General features: G+C 36.8%; 1 protein-coding gene across 1 annotated transcript in view; it reads right to left on the bottom strand.

The window, feature by feature from the left end:
• Nucleotides 1-16,024, bottom strand: part of LOC122787839 (dedicator of cytokinesis protein 7-like) — a 4,057,077-nt gene that overhangs the window by 1,116,980 nt on the left and 2,924,073 nt on the right. The window contains exon 24 of the mRNA XM_044054755.1: nucleotides 1,385-1,480. Coding sequence (XP_043910690.1) covers nucleotides 1,385-1,480 — 96 coding nt within the window. The remainder of the gene's footprint in view (nucleotides 1-1,384; nucleotides 1,481-16,024) is intronic.

Below are 16,024 nucleotides of genomic sequence, written 5' to 3'. Positions count from 1 at the left end.
GCACAATATTAAAATAATCTCTAGGAAAAGCTTAATAGTCGAGGGAGGGTTGAACCGTTCTTGGGTGGAGATGTGATGCAATGCTGAGGTTAATAAAGAACTGGTGATGCAAAGATCCATCTAGTGTGGAAACTTGCCTGCCTGCCATAGTCTCAGATGGCATCAACATGATGAAGGTGCTGCTGGTGTACCATCTTTTTTCAGAACCAAGGCCCATGAACAGAACTTTCATTTGAATATGACTGCATGTTTCTGTGTACTAGAATCATTTGAGAAAAAGTACTCACTTTAAAAAGTACTAGAAGATTTTCATTACTTAATGTCTTTGACAGCCTCCTTTGATGATTAAGCTAAGATTTAATGACCTTATCCCTTTTATTCTAATGTTTTTCTAAATCCCTATGTGTCTTTAAGATTTAAAAAATATAGATAGCAAACGTCATACCTAGAAACCTGTAGCGAACTATAGTCTGTTAATCATATTTATTTGAAGTTTGGTTGAAGATCTCTCAAGAAAAACAATAAATGCTAAACAAACGTGAGCCACTATGCACACTGATGCTGAAGTGGGCTGTAAAGTACTTGAATGCTGGGAATGTATGGGTGTCTCAGTCATATGAATGTCCCATGGAATGCTGGCATCGGGGTCCCCAAACCCTTCACAGAGAATACAAGACTACTGATAAAACTATGCCCACGATGAAGGTAAGGTAGGTAAGACCAAACTCAAATGCTCTGATTTACTGTTAAAACTGCCCCTTCCAAAGAAGACCTTGCATTACTCTCACTGTAGGTGAACTGAGAGATAAAACAAAAAAAAACAGTTTTGCCTCCATGAAGCAATCTTATACACTACCATAGTAACAAAATCATCAGCATGGTAGCAGTTATCAGGTCACTGATAGATGTAACAATTTATAAAAAAATACAAACCTCTCTGAGTGATACTGGGACACCAGTAATACTATAAAGAACATCATGATATTGTACATTTCTTTGAATATGGCTTTTCTCTAATGCCTACTTTTATTTGCTGTCTCTGTAATTCAGAATGCTGTTTTAGTCACCTTAGAAAAACATTAGGTAGTAAACCTGCATATTTCAAATGTGACCAGAGTAACTAGAGGAAACTCAAAACTACAGCAGCTCACAAAATCAAACATGGCATGCATCAGGTTATTTATCCTAGGCCACTCAATGGCAAGTATTGAATATGGAAAGCTGGCAGCAGAAAGGTAGTTACTGACAATTACAAGGTGGGATACAGCAACAGATTTTCAGGACAAACAAACTTGAAACCAGACCTTAAATAGAAACTGTCCAGTAACATCAATATATTTGAGGGAATAAATTAATGAAGAATAAGTTAGCTTAAGTAACTTACCAGTAGATCAAAAAAGAACCAGGCATGCTCGAATACCATACTGTTTGAAGCATCAAAACTACGGATAATATGACAAGCAAGTTCCTCATGAAAGGGCTGTCAGATAAAAAGAATAGTAAATTATTATTTTGTTATCTTTAATATACTTTGTCCCAAATCAGAGAAGGCTAACATGATAAATATGATGCTGTGCATATCACTTACAGTCTCACCAACCTTCTGAAAAAACTGCAAACACTATAACAAGTTTTGTCACTAGTGTCAAATCATAAGTTGATTAAAGTACTCAAGGAATGGAATAGGGTGTTGGCTTGGGGATCTCTTGAGGTTCAGGTAATGTGAGATGTGTAAGATTGAGGGATGCATAGAAGAATATGGCAGGCTACAGATGTCAGTCAGTTGTTACAATGGTGTGAAAGAGCAGAGAGGGACTAGAGTGAAGAAAGCAGATGGAAGTCAGCAGACAGGATGGATATGGAAATGCTTGAAAAGAAAGAGGCTGAGAGCAGGAGGACATTGGCAGAGGCAAACACAGGACTACAAGCATTTAGTAAAGCACACAGAAAGATAATAAGAGAAGCTCTGCTTCTGCTGATAAAATACCTCAATGTGGTCTTTGTTCAAAACACTTTACAATAATGTAAAAATCATCTCTCTACTAGAGTCGTTACTTTGCAGGAAGGCACAAAAGACTCCAATAGTGGCTGTTTCACAACAGGTATTCACCAGAGTTAAGTGTTTGTCTTAACACTTTTCTCACTATTCATTAATGATGTTAATACTGTAGCAGTCTCTATTAACCTCAGCCTTTATGCAGATGATATTATACCCTACCAGGAGACTCCCTTGTCTAGTGCACTAGAGTCCCAGCTGACGTCAGTACCCCATCAGTCGCTGTATAATAATTTCCTAACTATTAACATCAACAAAACTCCCAACACTGCTCTTTGGATTCACAAGAAACCTGTCTAACAATAACAGCCCTCATCTTCACTCTCTTATGAAACCATAGTCCTTGAGCAAGAAAGCAAATATACAGGATTACTTGTTCACTTACTGGTGATGTTATAGTGTACTGGCTCACCACATGCGCAGTAGCAAGCACCACCCAAACCCCACCCCAGCTGGTTGACGTCTATTTGTAATGAATTATCAAAATGAAGTGGCTCTCATCTGCATGAATATTCATTCTGATGAGGAAGCACATGGGTATTCATGGAAACTGTAAAAAGTTCAGGAAAAGATTTGCAACTATATCTTGTTGGTATTCAAACACAACTAGGCACCTAAATCAGGCTATTTGCCTTGTTCTGTTGTAAATAACATTCAGCTATGCATTCCCATCACTGCTAGTCTTTGGGTTTGCCAGTGGAATAGTGCTACTTTTGGGATTTTCGTTTATAAATATCATTAAGCTAAGCATGCCTATCATTTTAAAATGGTGTTTATTGCTTTCACAGGTGGGCACACCCCCCTGCACCCCCCTTGTGGGATGCCCTACTTCAATATACCAATATACTAACTGCAAGATCACACTACATTGAGGAAGAGGGTAAACGAGTGCACATTGAATGAGTGAATTCCCCTCCCTGACCAACCACTTACTATATGAACTTCTAGGACATTGCATCCTAGTGAAAAAAATGACAACTGCAAATACATGAATACAGACAAAGTGCTTATTTTGAAACCACTTCACTAATCAACAATCAATGTATGCATGATGTCATTGGCACATTTTAATGGCATGCCAATCATTCGTCATTTCCATACCACACCACTGGGATTAGGTTTGTCAATCACTCCAGTCATGCCCATTCCTGCACGAAATGCCCGATGAGCCAGTACACAACAACATCGCCGACTTATTAACACCACTCTTCTATTAAAAAAAATCCACATGGGATACAAAACACTACTGTCAATATTGAGCTGAAAAGCTGCCTGTGCAATGTATAACAACCTCATAATAAAAGTATGCAAAACCCACAGCAAAAATAAATGTCTGTTATCCAGAACTGAATACTCTCTCAGTTACCTCACTCTGTTCTGCAGCCATTACCCAGCAGTTTCAAGCCACGCTTAGTGGTATCCGCAGAGGAAGAAACTTTTGCCCCAGTTAGAGTAGCACTGCCTCACTCTCCGAAAAGCAAACTACTTGTCTGTTACAGTTAGACTTATACCTGTGGTATTAAAACTTATGTCAAAGTCCCTGTCTGAAAAATAAACTGTCTACAAAAATTCCCTTCTATCTCTACATGTAAAACAATACTCCTAATTCTTTAAAGACATAAATGTTGGCTGCTGACTTCTGAAAAAAGCTTCTCTGAGATGGTCCTCCCCAAATGGAACAATCTTTGTCCTGCAGAAATCAGAGAAAATACCTCAACATAAACAATTCTATAAAAATGTACTTCAGCACCTCAAAGATATGTACAAATGTACCCACTTCACAGATAATGGCTAACTTGAAAAAACTTTTTCCACTAATGTTTTAACAAGATAATGCAATCAAACCCCATGTATGTGTGTGTGTGTGTGTGTCTGTGCACATATATACAGATACATAAATAAACCAAAGGGAAAACTACTTGAGCATCGAAGTTGCTGGCTGAGCCTCCTTAACACAACAGGGAAGAAAGACGAGACGCTCCTACTTTATCTTTGACAAATAGTCTAGGTCATACAGTTATGACACCACCTCAAATGAATTAACAATAAACTACGTGTTAAAGCATATACAAATAATCCATGTCATGTAAACTGGAGTTAGATCTGGTGAAGTTCTTTTAAGGGCAAAAGCGCAAATGTATTTAATATCCTTAATTTTTAAATAAAGACTTATCAAATTCTAAACAAGTAACAAGTGCTTAATTACTCTGAAGTCTTAATTAAAATTGGCTACAGTTCGTGGTTCTTTTTCTTGAGTTTAAGAAGGTTCAGCTAGCAAGTTTGTTGCTCAAGAAGCACCAGTTTTCCCTGTTGTTTAACGATTTTTCCTTAATGGTGGGAGACATCTTACTCCCTAATATATATATATATATATATATATATATATATATATATATATATATATATATATACACACACACACACACACACACACACACACACACACACACACACACACACACACACACACACACACACACACACACAACTTTTATTTTATTTATTTATTTATTTATTTATTTCTGGTTTGTTTCATGTTCTTGTTTATCCATTTACCTTACAGGTTCATAAGTATGTAGTTGGCTATTTGCCCTTGTGGACCATTTCCTTTTTGATGCATTAATTAAAATATCCCATTTTGTGTTAGACTGGCTTTACCCATTCCGCGGCTGATAATTAAAAATTACCCCTAGTGAAAATAATTGGGATCACACCATAGATAATTTAAGTGAACCCATGCATGTGGCAAAGCATTTAGGAGCTGCCTCTGTCCATTATTACCCAACTATAGATCCAAGTTGCACTTGAATATTGACGTAGATGGGGAGTCTGTTGGCATTCTTTGCAAGATAAACCTGTCCCTCCAAACTGTTCTGTTGATGCTGCAGAAGTGGTTTAGATCCCTGGTCTGAGTATTTCTGATTCCATTTGATTTGCTAATGTGCAGTAAACCCATCAGTATTGGCTTGGAGTATGCCTTATATGTCAGATGCAGGTCACCTCTTAGCACTCTGTAGGCTGCTGAGTATAGTGACGGGTTTAAGTTGGTTTGTGTAGGACATATTATTTATGCCTTGTATCCTTTTAGTAAGGTATTTCTGTGTGAGTTCCAGTTACTGCATGTGTATGGACAGATATATGCCAGAGGGGGACATTATATTCAATGATTAACCTAATGAGGATGGCCTTATGGTTGTACATAAATGTTTTCTCTTATGACTCTGATGGAAATATGTAGATATTGTCATTTAGAGTGAACATATGCTTAAGGTAATGGTCAGTGATGATGTGGCACCCTGACCTCATGCATAAAATGGGAAAACAGAGGGTCGATGCTGTTAAGTGTGAATATGAAAATATTAAGCTGAGAAGATCATTCTAGTTTTCTTGTAGACCTGAAATTGTGCATTGTACCTGAGTTGTGGCCTTGAAAAAAAACATAAACAAACAGGGGACAGGGGTCAGGCAGAAGGAGGAAGTGAAGGGGAGAGGTGGAAAAGGCAGCCAGGAAAATAATGAGAAGGAAAGAAGTTAGGATGGTTGCCAGGGCCAAATAACGTCAATGAGAAACAAAAGTGGGCATGTAGGAAGCAACACCAGATACAGAAGGATGACAGAAGTGGGCAGGTAAGGCTGCCAGGCAGGTCATAGGAGGTTACTAGGCTAATGGCCCTGGGGCCCTTACAAGCCTAGGCAAGAGTTTAGCTCCAAAAAAGAACCCTCAGTCAGCACCTGTTGCCCCTGTCAATTAGGGACAAAGGTAGAACCCCTGTGACAAATTTGTGGTTTCCCATCTACTCATCAAGGTTGTGCTTGAAGACGGTCAGCAAGGTACTGTGTTTGACATGTATGAGAAGACTATTCCAGAGACGGGACAGCCTCTGAGAGACAAACCTGTCTTTCCAGCAGGTTTTAAAGAAAGAAAGATTGATTCAGGTAGAATAGGTGGACAGAAGGATTATATGGAGACAGAGTTTAGATATTCTGAACACAGAGGAGTAGGAAAAAGAGAGATATGGCCTTGAAGCAGTAGAGGGTGGGTTGGTAGATGAGGAAATTGATCAGTAGGTGGCACCAAGTGGGGGAAAGGGAAGGAAAGATTTGGTGATATATATATATATAACGAACGGGACAGGAAGTAACGTAACTGTGGGAAAAGGACAAAGGAAGGCTTAACAGGAAAATGTGAAAGTAAGAGAAAAAGAAAACACAGCAGGGGAAGAATAACAAAACAGCCAGCCAGGAATAGGAAAGAAGGTAAGCCTTATAGGATCCATGTAGGAGAGACAAGAAAGAGATGAGGAGTACATTGAGGGGAAATATTTAAGAGTGTGACAAGGGCTGGGATTGTGCAGGTGGTTTGAGAAAGGTTGCAGACAGGCAGTACAATGAAATGTGCAGGAAGTTTAAGAGGCTAGAAGAATAACACTGCTACAAAGGAGAAGGTTTTGGTGATTATAATCTCATTTACTAAGGAAAGTAAAAGATATTTCATGGCAAATAAAACAGCATCTTGAGCAAAATAAATCTGTGTATATCCAACATTATTTTTTGCAAAGCCCATTAAAAATGCACTACTGTTCTTACACTTACTGACCAAATGCAAATACAGATGAATAATGACAGTTCTAAAGGTGTCATTTTCATATAATTAACCAACATCTTCATATTTGTGTTCCATTAAAATGTTTCTCAATTTGACATAAAAATATGAGGATGGAATGCTTTAGACAATACTTCAAGAAACAGATTATATGTGTAGTCTATAAATCAGAAAGTTGAGACAACAAAGCCCAACTGGTAGGAGACTGACAGGATTCATTATCAGACCCATTTACTATTTAATCTTGTTACCAGTAATGTTTCAAGCCCACTACATACCAGGAATCATTGGTTCTCTATTGAAATGTTGGCAGTCATAATGCTGAGTGCTGACAGACTGAAAAAAAAATTCCAGGAGAAGTACGAATCTCAAACATTGCAATGATCCTTTAAACTCCTTTTTTGCTGGATGGTAAGCCACCCTGCATGTCACATACTCCACTCCACACACTCAAACTTACATATACCAACTCCCAGATCATCATACTTCACAGAGAAGAGAATATTCCAAGAAATGGCCATCTCAGACTTGGTATATGTAAGTGTGCTTTTTTTTGTCATTCAGTCTCCATGTTTCAAGACTCACTGTAGCTGGTCCTGTCATTTCAAATGGTTATCATAATTATTATGAATAATATGATCTTCCAGATGCAGCCAAGAAACTACAATAAACTCAGAGCTAATAGTAACTTATTTAACCTGTGGTAACACCACACAGCTAACTATTCCTCACAATCAAGCCTATATTTCTCTGTACACATACAGTGGATATAAAAAGTGTACACACCCCTGTTAAAATGAGAGTTTTTTTGTGATATAAAAAAATGAGACCACAATAAATCATTTCAAAACTTTTCCCACTTTTAATGTGATCTATAACCTGTACAACTGAATTGAAAGACAAACAAATCTGTTAGGGGAATAAACATAATGCATAAAAATGTACAATAAGCTGGTGGCATAAGTGTGCACACCCTTAAACTAATACTTTGTTGAAGCACCTTTTGATTTAATTACAGCATTTAGTCTTCTTGGGTACACACCTGCCATCAATTAAAGAGACTCAGATTAACCCCAAATAAAGTTCAGCTGTCTTAGTAAGATTTTCCTGACATTTACTCAGTTGCTATAGCAAAAGCAATGGTTCGGACAGAGCTTATAAAGCATCAAAGCGATCTCATTGTTGAAAGGTATCAGTCAGGAGAAGGGTACAAAAAAATGTCTACAGCATTGGATATACCATGGAACACAGTGAAGACAGTCATCAAAAAAGTGGAGAAAATATGGGACAACGGTGACATTGCAAAGAACTGGACGTCCCTCCAAAATTGAAGAAAAAATAAGATGAAAACTGGTCAGGGAGGTTGCCAAGAGACTTACAGCAACACTGTAGGAGCTGCAGGAATTTCTGGCAAGTACTGGTTGTGTACTACATGTGACAACAATCTCCTGTATTCTCTATATGTCTGGACTATGGGATAGGGATACAAGACGGAAGCCTTTTCTTATACAGAAAAATACCGAGGCCTGGCTAAAATTTGCAAAACAATATATCAAGTCTCCCAAAAGCATGTGGGAAAACGTGTTATGGTCTGAAGAGACCAAGGTCGAACTTTTTGTCCACAATTCCAAAAGGTACGTTTGGCGCAAAAACAACACTTCGCATCACCAAAAGACCACCATCCCCATGGTGAAGCAAGGTGGTGGCAGTATCATGCTTTGGGGTTGCTTTTCTTCAGCTAGAACTGGGGCATTAGTCAAGGTGGAAGGGATTATGAACAGTTCCAAATACCAGTCACTTTTAGCCCAAAACCTTCAGGTGTCTGCTAGAAAGCTGAAAATGAAGAGGAATTTCACCTTTCAACATGACAACGACCCCAGGCATACATACAAATCAACAAAAGAATGGCTTCACCAGAAGAAAATTAAAGTTTTGGAATGGTCCAGACAGAGCCCAGACCTAAATCCAAATGAAAATCTGTGGGGTAACCTGTAGAGGGCTGTGCACAAGAGATGCCTTCACAATCTGACAGATTTGGAGCACTTTTGCAACGAAGAGTGGGCAAATATTGCCAAGTCAAGATGTGCCATGCTGACAGACTCCTACCCAAGAAGACTGAATGCTGTAATTAAATCAAAAGGTGCTTCAACAAAGTATTATTTTAAGGGTGTGCACAAACTGGGGAGGCCCTCCTCTTAGACTATTAAAGCTTTATTTAGCTTCTGTTTGGTATCAGTCCAGTCACTTAGTGCACATTGCAATATTCAGAGTATTAATTATTTTTCCATCTTAATTTTAAAACTTATAACACGCAGGACTAGACTACCAATCACTGGAGAGCCCAGGAAATGTTTTTCGGGAATCAGCTTGGGATCAGTGTACAAAGCATTCACGTTAAAACTTAAAAAGTTAAATTCTGCCAAGACAGTCTAGGAACAATCACCTTAAAATATCTCAAACGAGACAATCAGTAGTAGGTTAGAATTTTTGTTCCTTAATAATCACAATAAGAACTTCTTCAGACCAACCTGTGTCAAGCTAACATAATATATTTAAACTATTACATAAGCATCACATGTTCATCAAGAAACAATCAAAATACCCTACTATTTATTAAATCAATCTATACAATCTCTAAAGAGATAAATCTAGGCAAAGATAAAATGTTACAAAACTTTAAAATATAATTTAAATATATGGAACTTTTAAAAGACATTTAATATTAATACAGTAATTTAAACCATGACATTTTTCTGCATCCAAAGCAATTTACCATCGAACTTTCTTACACTCTAACATACTGCTTAGATCCCCCAAGACACACATCAAATGATGTATCTAATACAGAGAAGATGACTTTTTTAAACTATCCACACAATAATGAAGGTTTTGCTTGGGCATTATTTGGATCTCTATTTTTAATTGTTAAAAGATGTTCATAGATCTCTGCAAAATAATTATTTTGGTCTTACCAATGTAGAATGCCTTGCAGATATCACATTGTGCAAAATATGCACCATCTTTTGATTTACAAGTAAATCTATGTTTTGCATCTATTATCATGCCAGTATGTCTAATGACAAACACTTGGCTGTTAGATAAGTACCTACATAATTTGCATGTCTGACTGCTGTAGGTTTCAAAAGGTCCCAAATGACCTATAGATATATTATTAATAGATCTATTAAAGTACCATGGCAAATTAATACATTTTTATAAGTAAAAGTAGGAACACAACCAATAATTTTAACTAAATCCTTAATTTCCTGAATAATTTTCCAAATGTTAACAACAGTCTTCATACTAGCCATATCAATGTTCATCAGGAGAACAATAGAATTATGAAATGATCTATCATTAGCCTAAATCTTAGCCCTACAGCCTCAATGTAATATTGATTGAAATTTATGAGACCTATTATTTAGAATTTCAATAGATATTTTGAAAAGCTATTCTAAATAAAAATTAAAAATCATCTATATATCCTCTATAAAAACTAACAAACTGATACAAAGGATGCTTAACCACATATTACTGTTTCAACCAATGATTTAATGATGATGATTTATTTGGAAAAGAACATGGAAAGATGTTTTGATGTTTTAGGAGGACATTAATCAATAGTACTGATTTTTTTTAATTTAGTATTATTGCTAAAGAAGTAACTTATTTTTTGGATTTGTTGATGGAAATGGATTTATGCAACAACAGATTTCACAACTATTTATTTAGAAAATAAACTTGTGTTAATAGTTATCCTCATTTTAATAGCATGCATCCTAAGTTTATGAAATAGAATGTAGTCAGGGGACAATTTATCAGACTTAGTAGATTGATAAGTGATGAAGTTTTTTGAAAGAGTTAGATATTTTAAAATCTTTATTCATTGATTGTGGTTATCCATCCAGTAGACTTTTGAAAATATCTAATGAAATTGTAAATAATAGGTGTGATAAATTTCAATCGATTTTACTTTGTGACTGTAGGGCTAAGATGTATGCTAATGACAGAAGATTTCATAATTCTTTTTCTCTGCTGATAAGCATTGATATGGCCAGTATCAAGGCTATTGTTAATAGCAGTTGGAAAATTATTCAGGGCAATAAGGATTTAGTTAATATTATTGGTAGTGTTCCTACCTTTACATATAAAAATGTATTAATTTGTCATGATACTTTAATAGATCTATTAATAAGATGTCTAGAGGTCATTTAGGACCTATAGCTGTCAAAAATTAAGTAGGTCTTGTCCAACAGCCACTTTTTTTGTCATTATACATACAGGCATGATAACAGATGCAAAACACAGATTTACTTGTAAGTCAAAAAATATTGTATATTTAGCACACTGTGAAACCTGTGAGGCATTCTATGTTGGTAAGACCAACACAATGCTTTTGGAGTAGATCTACAAGTATGTTTTGGCAATTAAAAATTAGAGATCCAAATAATGCCCAAGAAAAACAAGTATTGTGTGGATTGTTTAAAAATCCAAATTATTTATATTACATACATTGTATGATGTGTGTCTTGGGGGATCTAAGCAGTCTGCCAGAGTGTAAGGAAGTTCAATGGCAAATTGCTTTGGATGCATTTAAATGCCCTGGTTTAAATGAATGTATTAATATTAAATATTTTTTTAAAAGTTTCACATATTTATATTTATAGTTTAGTTTTGTAACATTTTTTATCTTTTCTAGCTTTATTTCTTTAAAGATTGTTTAGATTGATTTACTAATTAGTAGGGGATTTTAATTGTTTCTTGATGTAAATTTGATGCTTATGTAATAGTTTAAATGTATTATGTTAGTTTAACTCAGGTTGGTCTGAAGAAGTTCTAACTGTGATTATTAATGAACAAAAGCACTCACCTATTACTGATCATCTCATTTGTGATGTTTTAAAGCGATAGTTCCTACACTGTCTTGGTGGAATTTGACTTTTTAAGCTTGACATCAGTGTTTCTGTTTTATTGCTGGTGAGAGAAGGAGCACACAGAAATTTTCAACAAGCCTTCCTAGAGATTACAAATCTAAATCTTAATTTCTGAGATGTTCGAAATGTCCAAGATAGCGACATAATGTTTAAAGTGTTTGCAATAATCTCTGAAGTGTTTAGAATGTTCGAAAAGGCTAAAATGTCAGAATTGTTTCGCAATGTCTGACTTTTTCACAGTAACTAAGACTTTTGAAGTGTCTTAAGTGTCCTGAGTTCTCAAGGCATTTCAGTGTTAAAGTAAAGCATTTTTGGAGTAATTGTTGTGCACTTGAGCAAAATTATAAATATTTGGTCTATACTTATGTTTAAAAAAAATTTGTTGTTATGGCAGAAGGATTTTGCAGACATGAAACTCTGGTGTTTGATAATAATATTGCTAAGAACTGGTGAGTGTTTGAGCAACAGTATGATATTTTCATACAGGCTGCATTTTCTGAGAGACGTACATACAAGAGTATTTATACTTCTCAATTTAGCTGCCTCAGAGGCTACTGAGTGAGAACGTTCATTTGTATATGCACCTGCTGTGTATGTAAGGGTGGGGGAGAACCACCATATTGTGATACAGGCTGAAACGCAGGAAGACCCCGAGTGGTTAAAACATAAATTTAGAGAAATGTGTAACCCTCAAATATTACAATAGAATGGCACACATTTTACACAAGACATCAAAAGCCTGCTGAAACTATTGCAGCATATATTACCTGCTTAAGAAATAAAGCAACAACGTGTAGATCTGGTGATCTACAAGATGAGCTGATAAAAGACCGTATTGTATGTAGTGTTAAAAATTATGCAGTGTGAGAAAGATTTTTCTTTGAGATAGTGAATTAGCATTGAGCAAAGCCATTGAGATTTGTCAAATACATGAAATTAGAAAAAGTATACAAATATGCTTACGAATGAGAAAAGCAAGTTTGCAGTATCTGCTAGTACGAATGTTGATAGTGTGCAGCAGAAAGTTAAGATGAAAAAGAAATATAAACTGAGAAGCAGTGCCACTCCCGGCCTGATTGTTAACTGTCTCAATTGTGTAGGCAGTCATGAAACTAAATGAGAAAAGTGTCCAGCCTTTGGTTAGCAATGTCACAAATGTAAAAAGTGCAATCATTACAAAAGGCTTTGCAAGGCTAAAGTGTCGCAAACTTATATTAAAAGAGAGTATCTGAAGAAGCAAATAGATCAGACAGAGACTGTAGCAAACTCCAAGAGCTGTTAGCAAACTTTATATGTTGATGCCATCTCTATGATCGATGAAACAGTTAATAGAGTAGATTATCAGTTGTCAGCAAAGAGTGAAATATTTTGTACTTTGCAAATTAATGGGAAAACTGTAGAGCTTAAAGTAGACACTGGATCTAAATTCAGTGTCATATCAGCAGAAATGTTTGCTAAAATAAAAGCTGGTGAGAAACATGATTCAGCAAAGTGTGCAAAACTAGTTATTTATGGTGGTGAAGAGATTCAAACTTATGGCAGAGTAGGTTTTCATGCCATTCTGCTGGAAACAGCTATGATTTGTTAGGCCTCAAAGACAGTCTGAGAATGGGACCGATATCATTTAATAAAGAGGTCCACCATATAAGCCTGAATAAAAACGATAGTTTTACACAGAATATTTTTAATGAATATGCTGATATTTTTTAAGATGAGCTTGGTAAACTTCCAGTCACGTGTTCCATGAAGTTAAACCATGAAGTAAGTCCAGTTGTCAGACCAGCAAGGAAGATTCCAGAAGTAATGCAGAGTAAAGTAAAAGAAGAACTAGGCAAAATGTGAATTTAGGTGGCCTTACTCCAGTAGAACTGACTGAATGGGTATCCTCCATGGTCATAGTTCATAAGAAAAGCTCTGATGATATTTGAATATGTATCGATCCAAGAGACTTAAGCAAAGCACTTAAGTGTCCTCATCATCCAATGTGTACAATAGAAGAGGTAGATGCCCTCATGCCAAATTCCATTGTTTTTTCAGTCTTAGATGCAAAAAGCCCCTTTTGGCAACTTTTTCTGGATCACAAATCTTCATTGTTAACTATATTCAGTACACCATTTGGTAGATACAGAGTTTTAAGAAAGCCATTTGGAATTAATTCTGCAAGTTGAACTCTACATTTATCTACAAAATGGAGTCTACAGGACTGCAATTGGTCACCATAACAAAATCAGTTTTTCTCAGCATTTAAGCAGAGTAGGTTGCACACAAAAAGCATTTGTTAAGCTTTCACTTAGTGCTGTGTAATTAAGCAGGTCATCATTTTGGTCAGCCATAGGGCTCTTTTTTCTACTTGAGTGTTTGCCTCCTTCCCCTGTAACTTAAGTAAACTGACTCATATTAAGAGCTATAATACTTGCCTTATAGCTTTAGGACACCTTAGGACACCTTGTAAACTGCAATGGCCCTTGCTACATTCGTCCTCACTACGCTCGGGCTCTCTTCGCTCCCCTCCCTGTCCCCAATTTCCTCCCGCCCCCAGTACCTCTAAATTTAAAGTACTATAGCCACTCCCCCACTTTCTAGATCCTATCTGCTTTCATCTCGGATAATTCCACCCACCCCCATTCTTCTACCTACATTTTAATAGCACCTATTAGCTTTCATCTGGCATTCTCCCATCCCCCTTCCAGTACCTTTACCTCACCACTCTATCTTCTGGTGTTGCATCACCAGGTAAAACAGTTCCTTAACTCACTAGCTAAATCACAAAAAATGATATACTCCTCTTTACTACCCCTCTTGTTCGCACCATACCTCCTTACCTTGTATGAAAATCAGTTTCTCATGGGATTTCAGGTCCCGAAAGGCCATACTATCACCCCAGCTGTAAATTCTCCCACCTTCAACCATACGGGTCCTATCCAACATCTTGTTCAGTCTATCAACATCTCAACCCCAGGCACATTAGCTCTAGATACAAACACTACCACAAACTAATAAACAAATTCCTGAAGTTCATCACCATGTATAGACTTAACCTAATACTTCATGGTGATACTCACCCCAACCCTGGCCCACTCACTTCAGATACACATACCCCCTCTACTTGCAATCTAAGCTACAAACCTACAATCAGTAAGCCAACTAACTCTCTCCTAGCCTATCATCTCAATAGTAGAAACATTAATAACAAGGTACATGAATTGCATGCACTTCTGGATGTCCACTCCCCTGAGATTCTCTGTTTATCTGAAACCTGATTAAAACCTAACACTACAGACAGTGAAGTGTTACAACCTGGGTACAACATACACAGGCTGGATCGTGCTTCCAGGAAGGGGGGTGGGGTAGCTGTACTCTATAAATCTGAGTTGAATGTCACCATAGATGTAATACAACCACCTCAGATTAATAACTCAGAGATTCTTGCCACCAAATTGCAACTTAATAAAAATAAATGCATTAATATCATCTGAATGTACATTCCCCCAGGTAACAATATATCTACACTTGAAGATATCCTGCACTGGCTATCATGTCACTACCCCCGAGAAACCCTACTACTTGGAGACTTTAACATAGACTGGGGCACCTGTTCCTCAGAATCCCCAACCACCCATATTAACCTGCATGCATTTACACAAATCATATCCACCCCTACCAGGATAGGTAAACCCAACCAAAAAGAAAACATACTTGACTGGGTACTCATAAATAGTCACCCCCAACTGTACACCTCTGGTACCCTCCCTGATGGCCTAAGCGATCACCTTCTCACATATTGTAATTAAGCACAAAGCCATTAATTCCCAACAACCCTTACTCAGAAAGGTTAGAAACAATAAAAACTTTAACCCTGCCAAATTCCAACAAGAGCTAAACTCATGTAATTCATCTATTCTAAAACACCTCCCCTTAAAGGAAGCAGTAGCATACTTTAACAACAAATTCCTTGAGATCCTTGATTTGCATGCACCTGTTCGTTCAAAGAGAACAAAGGCAAAAACTGCGCCATGGTTTTCTAAAGAGTCTAAACTCAAAATTATCCTTAGAAACAAAGCATGGGCTTTATGGCGTTCTAAAGACCCCCAAGATCACATTAAATACAGACAATCCAGGAACGAAACTAAAAAATCCATTTTACAAGACAAAAAACAATACTACTGTAATTTACAGATAGTAAATCAAATAACCCTCAAAAGTTTTGGGCAGGTTTAAATAATCTACTACATCCTGGACAAACTTCAACCCCAATCCCTGCTGCTACTATTGATAAAACCCCTGAAGATGTTTCTGACAGTTTTAACCGATTCTTTACTGAGACAATTCAAGCCCTAGCTAGCCAACTACCTCCTAGCTCCCCTGGTCCTGAAAGTACCACCCCTAGAAACCTACTCACGTTCAGCTTCCAACCAGTCGCCACTTCACTTA

This window comes from Protopterus annectens, chromosome 13.part0 (genome assembly GCF_019279795.1).
Source record: "Protopterus annectens isolate FY-2018-M chromosome 13.part0, PAN1.0, whole genome shotgun sequence".
Classification (NCBI taxonomy): Eukaryota; Metazoa; Chordata; order Ceratodontiformes; family Protopteridae; genus Protopterus; species Protopterus annectens.
Note: the sequence above shows the minus strand (reverse complement) of the source record. Positions and strands in the feature narration are given on the sequence as shown.